Raw genomic sequence first — 11,189 nt, forward strand, 5'->3', positions numbered from 1 at the left:
ATATTTATTGTGAATCCATACTATATATTGCGTCAAATTTGACACATATTTTACATTCTATTGGAGTCTTATTTTGTAAAGATGTGCTAAAAAATAACAATACACTAATTTTATAGTATGTTAACAACTAGGGACCAACAACACATTAAAACACTAACAGCGAAGATTTTCTCCACCAAAAAAATTACTTAGTTATTTAAGTATTGCAAATATCACTATATAAGGATTTTCGTTGCAAATTCCCCATTACATGCACAGTGAGTTACCATCACAAGTTACCTTTTTAGAGGGGGGAAATTAGTGACTACATTTAAAGAAAAAAATTAACAAAATATTATAACTTTGAATTAAACACAATAGAGTTGGCTCAAAGAATAATGAGAGGAAGATAATAAGTGAAATGAAACTTTTTTAAGAATTTTTTAGTTTGTTATATGACAACTAATTTTTGTATATTTTATTATAATAAAATTTAAATTTTATAAAACATCGGCAATTATGTCTAATTTATTAGTGGTTGTTATTTTTCTAAACAAAGTAATAAGTTTTTGGATGAAACTGAAAGATTAAGTAAGGACTGATATAAAATTGAAACTTTCAATAAGTACTGAAATTAAAATGGGAGATACTTTGGAGAATTAAAAAACTTCTAATATTTTGTCACTCCTAAAAACAGAAAAGGAAAAAGGTCATTCCAAATACTCCAATTTTACCCCTTAAAAAAATACTCCGATTTTGGTCAACTTCACTTCCAAATTTTTATAGATGAGTCATTCATTCCAATAAACATTATGTCCTATTACAATTTACTTTAGCAAATATTTGCCAAATGGCTTTATAAAGCATCAAAAAAATCCAAAATGAAACAAATTCTGCACAGTAAAAAAAGAAAAAGAAAAAAGTACACTTCGAGATACACAATTCTTCTGCAATTACAATGAAAAATAAATGTAAAAAATAAAATAAAATGGAAACATGGAGATGTGTTGAGTCAGAAATTAAGCTGCGTCAAGATTTTGACTACTTTGTCTATGAAAAAAATCTGCATAGTTCTTGTTGTTGTTGGGCAATTAGTACTTATTCCCATGAGGCTGCAGCCACAAAGATTAAAAAAAAAACATTGAATATGGTTAATTGATGATCACATACATTGATTGGATTTTCTACGTTAAGTATTAGAAACAATACTCACATCATAGGCCACAACAGATTTGCAGTAGTAGTTTGTTGTGTTAGTGAGCATTGTACTAGTTGAGCCACACTCACTGTCCTTAAGCGAAACGAAGGACCTGTCAAGCTTGATTGACCATGGATATTGGTAGTTGTGAGCAGTTGCACCAACATGTGAAGATGAACGTTGCATCCTCACAGCTCTTGGCACATTCCTTCCTTCTATAGATGCCCTGCGCCGGCTCGGGGGCCTTTCCAGAGTGTCTGGCCTCTGCTTTGGTGCACTCTGCGACCGGACCTTGGCAATTGAAGATTTAGTGTTTGACATGTAATTTGGGTACAGAGGGTAATCATGATGATAGGAGAGTGATTCTTCTGCATAGTCTGGCCTTGGAAAGGCAAATGGTAGCTTTGATGGGTCAGGTTTGGAAATTGCAGAGTAGTACTGAGGACTACTTTGAGCTGTGCCAAATGTGTAGTCCTCAAAATGGCCACTGCAAGCTCTTGGACTCATGTCAGTAAGAGCTGATGGTGCTGGTGACACCTGCTGGTGGAAATTTTCTTGTCTTGAGCTTGGTCGATTATTCGATGAAAATGGCTTATTTTCTGTTTGTGATTGAATTGAATAGCTGCTTCTGCTCTTTGTTGATCCCTTTGATCCGCCGAGATCCATCTCTACTATCTTGATGTTTTCTTCCATGCCTATGTCTGTGTCCTATTTGAATGAATCCCATAATGAAAAATCCACCATTAATTTAAGAAAATATGAAAAGGGTCTATTCTACCAACAAATAAAAGTTCTTTGACAATTGAGAAGGAGATTAATCTTACATTATATGGATTAGTCCTGAGCCAATTGTCCTGTACTGATTTTCTGTGTGGAGTAGAAGGCCTATGATTAGTAATAGACTTTGTGTCATCAACCATTCGGATTCTCTGAGCTCGAGCTCGAGCCTGGGCCGTCACCAAGGCTTGCATACACCGGAGAGTAGCCTTGGCCTGTTTCCTCACAAGATGGCCTCTCACCAATGCCTGCAACTTCACCAATCCTTTCAATGCACACAATGCTTTTCTTGCCTGTGATGCCATAAATACAATTGTTCCATATATCAATCTCTAACATCATAGTATTAATATTCTACCTTTAAAAGACATGAATTTCTAGTTTCATACCAGAAAAGAGCGGAAATAAGATTGGATTTTTGTGGCCGCAGCCTCTTCAACTGCACTATCATTCTCGGCTCCATTGGCTACCACAGTTAACCGAATAACAGCGGCCGCAGCCTGTGCTGCAGCCACTGCTGCATCAGCAGCTGCAGCTGTGGCTACTGCAACAGCCATGGCATGCTTTTTCTCCTCATTCTCGGCTTCCATTGCAGCCTGTAGAACACTTGGTGGAGTCATGGAAAACTGTTCTGTAGAATTTAAGTCCTTTGGAGTGGCTGCAGCGGAGGCGGATGATCTTCGAAAACTCCATCTTCTTTTCTCTTTTGATGTTGTCTGTGCGATTGATATTGGAGTTGTGGGACTGTCAGTGGCAAGAGTACAATTCTGATCACTTAGACATTTCTCTTTCTCCTTAATATCCTTGTCCTTCTTCCCTGTCAAGATACTTCTAAGCCATTTGCTTGTTTTCCCCATCTTTGTCAAATCTAGTTCCTTCTAAGCTAGCATAGTTGTATGACTTACAAACAATAAAGAAAGAAGAAGAAGAAAGCAACAAGTCATATATTTCAAGATCTTTCACAAATTAAGAGATGATTGTTTTGTCTGTCTTGTTTATTAAGGCTAGTTTAGGTAGTGGGGTGGGGGAAGAAAGAAAGAAGCAAAGAGGAAGCTCCCCAGATAAGACACTTTCCAGTAATCTCTTTCAAGATTAAATGGTAAAGATTATTATTCCTTACCCTTGCTTGGGAACAATCTTAGATTCCCATTTCTTTCATATATTACACCTTGTTCTAATCCATTTTCACCAAGGGTGTTTTGGTAAACATTTCATATATAGGTTGATATGGGGTATGGGATAGGATCAGAGACCATGTGAAGATGGGACAAGAAGCTGGAGAATCCTTGTAAAATACTCGATTTTTAAGGGTGGGGGAAGCTGCCCAGTAGGGGTCCCAATATGGAGACTGTGTGGGGTCCATTACACCAAGAGTTAAAAGGAATGGTTTATTTATTTTCTTTGGCACGTGCACACTACTTCCACCAAGCTAGTAGTAATTAGATTTATTAGAAAAACTCATAGCAAAGCTTACCTTAAGATTATTCTATTCTAAGACCCTATTAGAAGGCACCCCATCTTTACATCTCTAATTCCATAGGGTGGATTCTCTGCAAACTTGTGATGTAAAGAGAATGTAAGAAGAGATTTTTGTGTGACTTGGTATGGTAGAAGAAAATTTTCAAGGACAAGTTCAGATAGTTTTATGTGCATTTACTCGCTTAGGTAAGCTCTTAAACTCGGTACTTTAAAATGGTGACCTCTAGCTGTATATGAGTCCACCTAGAAAGTTTAGAGAAACAACAAACCAATAAATTTCGAATCTAATATGGTATAATATCCTCTGAAGAAGAATAAATAGCAAAACAAAAGTGTTAAATGCATGTTGGCAGCATATGAACTTTCAATTCAAGTCTTAAACATTTGAATACTTAGTATTAATAACTCTCTTACAACCTTTTATAGCATATTATCTTGAAGAAATAAATATCATTTATTTTCTATTGGTAGGTATAAACCGAGGCTAATAAACCATACGCCAACAAATCCTTTATTAATTTATTTATTTTTCCACAAATTGGGAAAACCATCCATACATGCATATCTTTATCTTTATATATGCTGATGTTGTGGTTAGTGTTTTTTGTTATCAATTATTAGCGTATTATATGTAAATCTATAAAAAAAAATGCCAAAGAAAATATATGTTCAATTGATACACATGAACTAAGAATCAACAGGGTGATTTAGTCTGTTGAACAGGTGGTGGTTAGTACATGAATGCTAAATTAATTGAGTTTTGGCCTTATCTTATTATATACCCATCTGTGATGGGTACGCTTAAATATTATTTTTATTATAGTCATTATTTTTCTATATTCTTACAATGAAATAATAGGTTGGCAATCACATGGGCATGTTTATATGCATCCCCTTTGAACTTTGACCAACTTGTTTGCTTCAGGGAAACAGTCTTCTCAGACTTGTTCATTCATCATAATTAACACCCTTAAATTGATTATAGCTTAAACACACATATAATTAATAAGCATAAATCATTACTCTCTCTCTCTAATAAAATATGCATTCAAAAATCTCAGAAGGGAAACTTAGTTAATTTGCTGTAAACAAGTTTAGCTTTGCAATTTTTAAATTATTTTTTCTCTTATTAAATTAGGGGTTATCATCATGACATTGGACAGTATTTTAATGGGGGTGTTGGTCAAGGTACTGTATAGTTATAAATGTCATGGAATGAACTACCAACAATTGTCTGTGAAGCATATCTTCAACCAATAATATTGGCACATGATCCAAGGAAGAAAAAAATAAGAAAATGTTTGGGGTAAAATTAGAGAATGATAAAATTGAATGTACATAGCATAAAAAATTGAAAAGTAATTATGGGTTCATTATTTTTGTGAAATAAGAATTAGATTGAATCCTGCATGAGAACACTAAAAGCATAAGTAATTAAATATGAAAGGTTAATCTTAAGGTTATATATCCCACCATTCAATGTGTCCAATCTTTAGTTTCAAACTTAAAATTAAGTAAATGTACATAAAATGCTAGGTAAACCTCTCTTTGAATAGTTGAGGGCTTTTAATTATTCTTGATTATATTCACAATAGTTTAAAAAAATCAGAACCAATAAAACATCATCAAGAATGGATATTAGTCTCTCCAATATTTGATTCAGGTGATCTATTAGGTGGGCAAGGATAAATAGTTTTTATTTTAATTTTTGTTTCACTTGACTTTTTTCTTCTTCTTCTGAGAGACATGATGTTATTCATGTGAGCATAATATTCTTCACAAGACATTCTTTATATTCAATAAAAATATGAATAATAAGACAATGGTAGATTAAATCAAGATATATTGGATGGATATTACAACTAGGAACAAAACATAAATAAATTATGTAATTAATAAATTAGTAACATTAATGGTTTTATTAAAGATCATATATATTAATAAATTTGGATTTTGCTAATTAAAGAATCACCAAATGGGCTATATATATGTGAAATATCTTCCCGTAGCCCTTCTACTTGTTTGTGTGTATACATAGAATAAATAGTATTTTTGTCTCTCGAACTATGATCATGCTACCGAATGATTTGTGATGTTAAAAATTCTTTCCTAAATTATACGCGTTACTATAATATAAGACTGTTAGATTTCATCTTAGGTGACTAACAAATTAATAATGTTGTATTTTGTGTGATGTGTGGCAATATTGTGTCTTGAATAATTAATAATTTTGCTCTTAACCACTACCAAATAATGCTATTTATGATGTGATATTTTTTCAGAGATAAAAATGTTATTTATTCCTATAAATATCACCTTTTTATATGTCTTCGTGCACATGCATGTCTAAGTTTAGTTTTATTTCTTCGTTGAGAGAGAGGAGTAAATGATTGGCCAAGTGTCCAACAAATGAAACTAACATGTGTATTTTTGACATGTCTATATAACTTTCCTTTATTTTATTATATTTTTCCATTTGATCTTAACTTAATAAAGATTTCTCACCTCCCAACAAAATAATAATAATAATAATAAAGGTTTCACCTACAATACAAGGTAATTTTTTTTAAAGAGTAGCTGCCTATAAGGCTATAATTTAATACATGAATAGGGAAGCTTGACAACTAGCTAAGCAAACTATGAAAGGTATTAATGGTGTTCAAAACCACAAGAAAATGACATAGTATTTGTTGGGGCAACAATTTGTCTTTCTATATCTGGAAGTAAAAACCCAACGATGAATGATAACTTGCTTCTATTCCGGTGATGAAGTTTTCCTTTGACTCGTCGGGATTACCTGCAAGAAAGACACTCCGATGCTTAAGTCAGTACAAAGTTCGATCCATTTCTCTTCCAAGAATCTCATATTTATAGGACGAAATATGCAAAGCAGTTAGTTGGTTCAAGCGAACCCTGGAATGGGGGGAAAGAAAAATAACTGAATTTCCCTCCAAAAATACCGACTTTAAAATATCTCGCTCAGGGGTCAGAGGCGCAGATTGCCTCTGACCCACAGCTTCTGCCTTCGGAACCTCTTTTTGCCAAAACGCTTCGTTTTGAATATTTGATAAATGAGGAAAGGGTTTTTGGGCCGAACATTTTGGGCTCAACAAATGCCCCCTGGCCCAAGCTTCGGACAGGCGTGGTGCGTTAATTTGTTAGAATCTTGGGCCGACTCTTCAACACCAAAAAGTTCGCCTAGAGCCGTCATTCTCCGTAAACCGAGGTAATCCGTAGGTACATGATTATTTGATTACCTGACAAGTTACACTTAATGCAAACACGGTTATCGAGTAAAACGTTTGGTTCAAAATTTTACCTTTCATTTAAGTAGTTTTTATTTCAAAATAATTTTCATTCAAATTTCCAAACTTTGTTCCAACTTCCAGAGAGAAGCTCCGAAGAAACCCTAGAGATTTCCTTCAGCTCAAACCTTCGACAATCATCTCATTCAGTGCGATAATGTCTTCTCGTTCATCTCCTGAGCCTTTGGATCGCGATGGATACAAAAATGTATTCGAACACATGCGCAAATCGTTCGACATTCCTGACAATGTTACGGTGAGGATGCTCTCGGAGGCCGAGCTTCGAGAATGGCAATTTAAGGACGTAGTGAAGCCTACTGAGATCGTCATGAGTCTGAGACATATCGAATGGCTTCGCTTCCCTCTCCCGGCTCTGCTCGTTCAGATAATTTCAAACTCTGGGGCTCACATTTCGCAATTTCTCCCAAATGTTATTCAGTCTATAGTCGGGGCTCAGATGATAGGAAGCCTCAGGAATGTCAATATTCAATCGGATGACATTTACGCGTGCTTCACCAAGTCTACAAACAAGGCGATAGAAGGAAGGCCTTGGAAAACTTTCTACCTCTCTCCCAAAAAGGATCGGACAATCTTCACTGATTTCGATAGCTCCCATCGAAATTGGGATAAATACTTCTTCGCTGTTGGAGGAGCGTGGTATCCTGAATTCCTGCCTCAGGAAATTTTCCCTCTGGCTAGGGTATTTATAAAAGGTGAGTCACATTTTTCATTCTGTTCTTTATTGAATTTAATGTGAATTAATCATATCTGGATGATTGTCTGCTAGTTTAACTCTGTGTATTTCTGTTTTGGTTCTTTGCATCAGATTTTTCTTGGCCTCAGGTTAGCATGGGTTCTGAGTGACAGAGCATGCTGACGGAGAAGGGGCTTCTGCTTGAATCTAAGGAGAACACCATTAGTATCAGGGGTGTATTGAACCCCTATTGTATGCAGATTATGACTCGGCTTTGTTTCGTGGATCGAGTCGATTCTGGTGCCATGCGAGTTAGATCGCAGAAGGGTGACATGACCCTAAGCAGGATTACAACAGCGTGTGCGAAGCAGCTGGGAGCTTTCTTGAAGAAATCCCCTCCTACTCCTTCAACTCTGTCGCTGACGAAGGCTGAGTTCGAAAGGGCGTGTTCTGAAACCTACGCTGCGTGTGCCAAGCGTCAAGGGGTCCCAGAGGGTAAAAAGAAAGAGGGCTCTGGTCTGGCTTCTGCTACAGAGTCTTCCCCTGATAAATCCGGCTTATCGCGCAGGTCTTCCCGTATCCAAGGGCGATCGTCCACGCCTTCCGACGCTCTACAGATTCAACCTCTTCAGCAAGTGCCTTTGCCTACAGACGCCTTAGGAAAAAGAAAGGAGCGTGAGGAGTCTTCTTCCGAAGATTCGGACGACGGGAAGTGCATTTCATCCAAGCTTCAGATCCCAAAAGGTTCTGCCCCCACTACTCAAGGATCTGTCTTCACAATCCCCAAACTTACCCCAGGGAAATTACCAACGGGCTAGGCTCTCTCATTGTGCAAGAAGCCGTGGGGATCTGCCCCTGCTGGGAATTTACCTGGGGCGTCTCCTACTTCACACGGAATTGGATCTTCCTTGGCAGCAGGCTCAGAAGGGGCGGCTCATGTAGAGGGCGTCTCCTCTTCTCCGTCCAAATTATCAGGAGTAGCGACTGGAGATGGAGTGCAGGGTGGCTCACCGTTTGAGGTGAAGTCGCCTGCTGTCTGTGTAAAGTCGTCATAGGCATTGCCCTCTGCTTCTGATTTGACTGAAGGGTCTGCTATTGGCCATAAGCGTGGCTTAGAGGGGAGACGCCTGTAACTCCCATTTTCTTTTTACAAATTATAACAATTATGAAAGATAAGAGAAGATTTTTTTTATTCATTTTTGAGTGCATTACAATGCTAACCGAATGTTAGAGCTATTAAGTAAAGTGGAAGAATAACTAATGAATATGCAACTATAACATTCATGGGCATTTCATTAGTATAATACCCATAGAATGATGCTAAATACAAGCAAACAATCACTAAAGTTATGAAAAATAAAGAGAAATTCATGTTTTGATGATGAATTTTATCTAGAAGGTTAAGAGATGAAGAAGTTGTGCAAATAAATGGTTGAAGGAACAAGTATTTATAGGGCAAAAACTAGCCGTTTATGACCGTTGGTGAATAGTGTTCATGACCGTTGGGGGTGTAGTTGTTTTCTATTATGGGATTTTAACAATTCTAAGTTGTCGAAGTAACCAATAGGTGGGAATAATTAATTTATGGGTGTTAGAGAAACTTTTTCAGAAAAGTTTGTGAGTCAAAAATGCTAGACTAAGTAATATAAGAAGATTGGGAAATTTTCATTTTTTTTCTATTCACCGGGTACTATTCATAGTGGGTCCCACAGTGGGGTCCACAAGGGTCCCACAGTAGGGTCCACATGGGTCCCACAGCGGGGTCCACCCCATGGGTTCCACATGTTGATGCAGTAGTGACACATTGATGACTTAAGCAAATTACTATGCTTGATATTTTGAATATGTTATTATTCCACTATGCTTATTATTTTTAATATTTTATTAGAATAGTATCCCAAGTTTTTCCTATAAATAGCCCTTCCAAAACTCATCTTGAAATCACAAAAACCTCATTTCATTTCTCTTACTCTACCCAAAAATATTCTTAACATCCTTCTAAAGTTCTAAACCTCGGAGATCTAGGCGAAGTTCTGTCCATAACGCTAGCCTACGAAAACCTTTTAGGTAAGCTCTTCCCGAGCCTTTCTTTTCAGTTATTTAGTTATTATATATGTATAGATTATTTTACTATGCCGTTATAATGCAAAAATTTATATATAGATTAATTTACTATGCCGTTATAATGCCAAAATTTATATATAGATTATTTTACTATGCCGTTATAATGCAAAAATTTATATATAGATTAATTTACTATGCCGTTATAATTTATATATAGATTATTTTACTATGCCGTTATAATGCCAAAATTTATATATAGATTATTTTACTATGACGTTATAATGCCAAAAGTTATATGTAGATTATTTTACTATGCCGTTATAATACCAAAAATTTATATATAGATTATTTTACTATAATGCCAAATTTATATATGGATTATGTTACCATGCCATTATAATGCCAAAATTTATATAGATTACTTTACTATGCCATTAAAATGCTAAAATTTATATATGGATTATTTTACCATGTCGTCATATTTTACAAATGCCAAAATTGAAATATGAACTATTTTTTTAATGTATCCTCATAATAGTAAACTTATATAGGCTATGGTCATACCTTGGACTATTATTATGGACTCTTATGACCTTATTCCCTATTATTATGGACAAGTATTATGACCTGGACTTTTCAGTATGACCATGACCACGACTTTTAGATCAAGACCTTGTCATGGACAACTATAGTATGACCATACGCCTGGACATAAAATAAGCACTAAAACAGGAAAAATGGGATAATAACAATATTAAGCTAACATTTCATAATGTAGATTTTATGTAATTTAATAGTTTGTGTTTTTATCAGGAAGCTAACAATTTCGATTGTTTTATCAAGACGCAAGGTAAGTAGAATCCTCATCTACAATACAAGTCTTTTATGTGTCTTATGTGCATTTATATGCTTTATATGTTATCCTGCCATGTTCTTATGCATAAGTTATTTTCAAGAATGTTATAATTATTATGCATAAGCATGCTTAATGTTCACAGACAAGTTACTGAAAGCGTTAAAGTAGAGGTGCTGCTTGGGAGACCTAAGTCCCAAATAAGTAAGGAGGGAGATGTACGTCCCTATATAATGAATGTTTATGAGGGAGAAATTCCCTATTATCATGTTATGTTCAGGTGGGAATGTGATTCCCTATGTAATGCCGGCAGCAGCATCCTCTAGGGCCCAAAAGAAAGGAAAGTGAAAGAAAGAAAATACATAGCATGTTGCATGTTTATTTTAATGCATATGAGGTAGTTATTCTACTTACTGAGCCTTAGCTCATCAGATAATGTTTTGTATTGTAGGTAAGAGACCCCAAATATAAATTGTTGATGAGTATACGTGGGGCCAACATGACTGTACATATGGGGCTGACCTGAAGGGAGTGGAGTTCTGCTATGCTATTTTATAAATAAACAAGAAACTTGGTTTTATTATATTTCATTAAAAGTATTTTGTGAACTTTATCATTTACTTAAAGCTTTAAAAAGTATTTCATGAACTTTGTAATTTACATAAAGCTTTTCAATTTAACAGTTGGATACATTTTCATTTCTACGTTAAGGTGTAGTAACGCCACGAAAATGATTTATAAAAGTATTAAGATTTGTATGTAAGATAAAGTTTTTATCTAGTTGTGAGTATTGTGTGGTTAAGGTTATAAACATTATTTATGTATTGTTTAATAAAGTTT

At 35.3% G+C, this 11,189-nt stretch overlaps 1 protein-coding gene across 1 annotated transcript; it reads right to left on the minus strand.

Annotated features, from left to right (window-relative positions):
• Positions 1 to 744: 744 nt before the first annotated feature.
• Positions 745 to 3,177, minus strand: LOC133819132 (protein IQ-DOMAIN 19). Its single transcript, XM_062252305.1, has 4 exons — positions 2,344 to 3,177; positions 2,002 to 2,247; positions 1,193 to 1,885; positions 745 to 1,091 (listed from the first exon to the last, which is right to left on the minus strand). The coding sequence occupies exons 1-4, from the start codon at positions 2,809 to 2,811 to the stop codon at positions 1,071 to 1,073; spliced, it is 1,428 nt and encodes a 475-aa protein (XP_062108289.1). The 5' UTR covers positions 2,812 to 3,177; the 3' UTR covers positions 745 to 1,070.
• Between the last annotated feature and the right edge of the window lie 8,012 nt (positions 3,178 to 11,189).

This window comes from Humulus lupulus, chromosome 2 (assembly GCF_963169125.1).
Source record: "Humulus lupulus chromosome 2, drHumLupu1.1, whole genome shotgun sequence".
NCBI classification, from domain to species: Eukaryota; Viridiplantae; Streptophyta; class Magnoliopsida; order Rosales; family Cannabaceae; genus Humulus; species Humulus lupulus.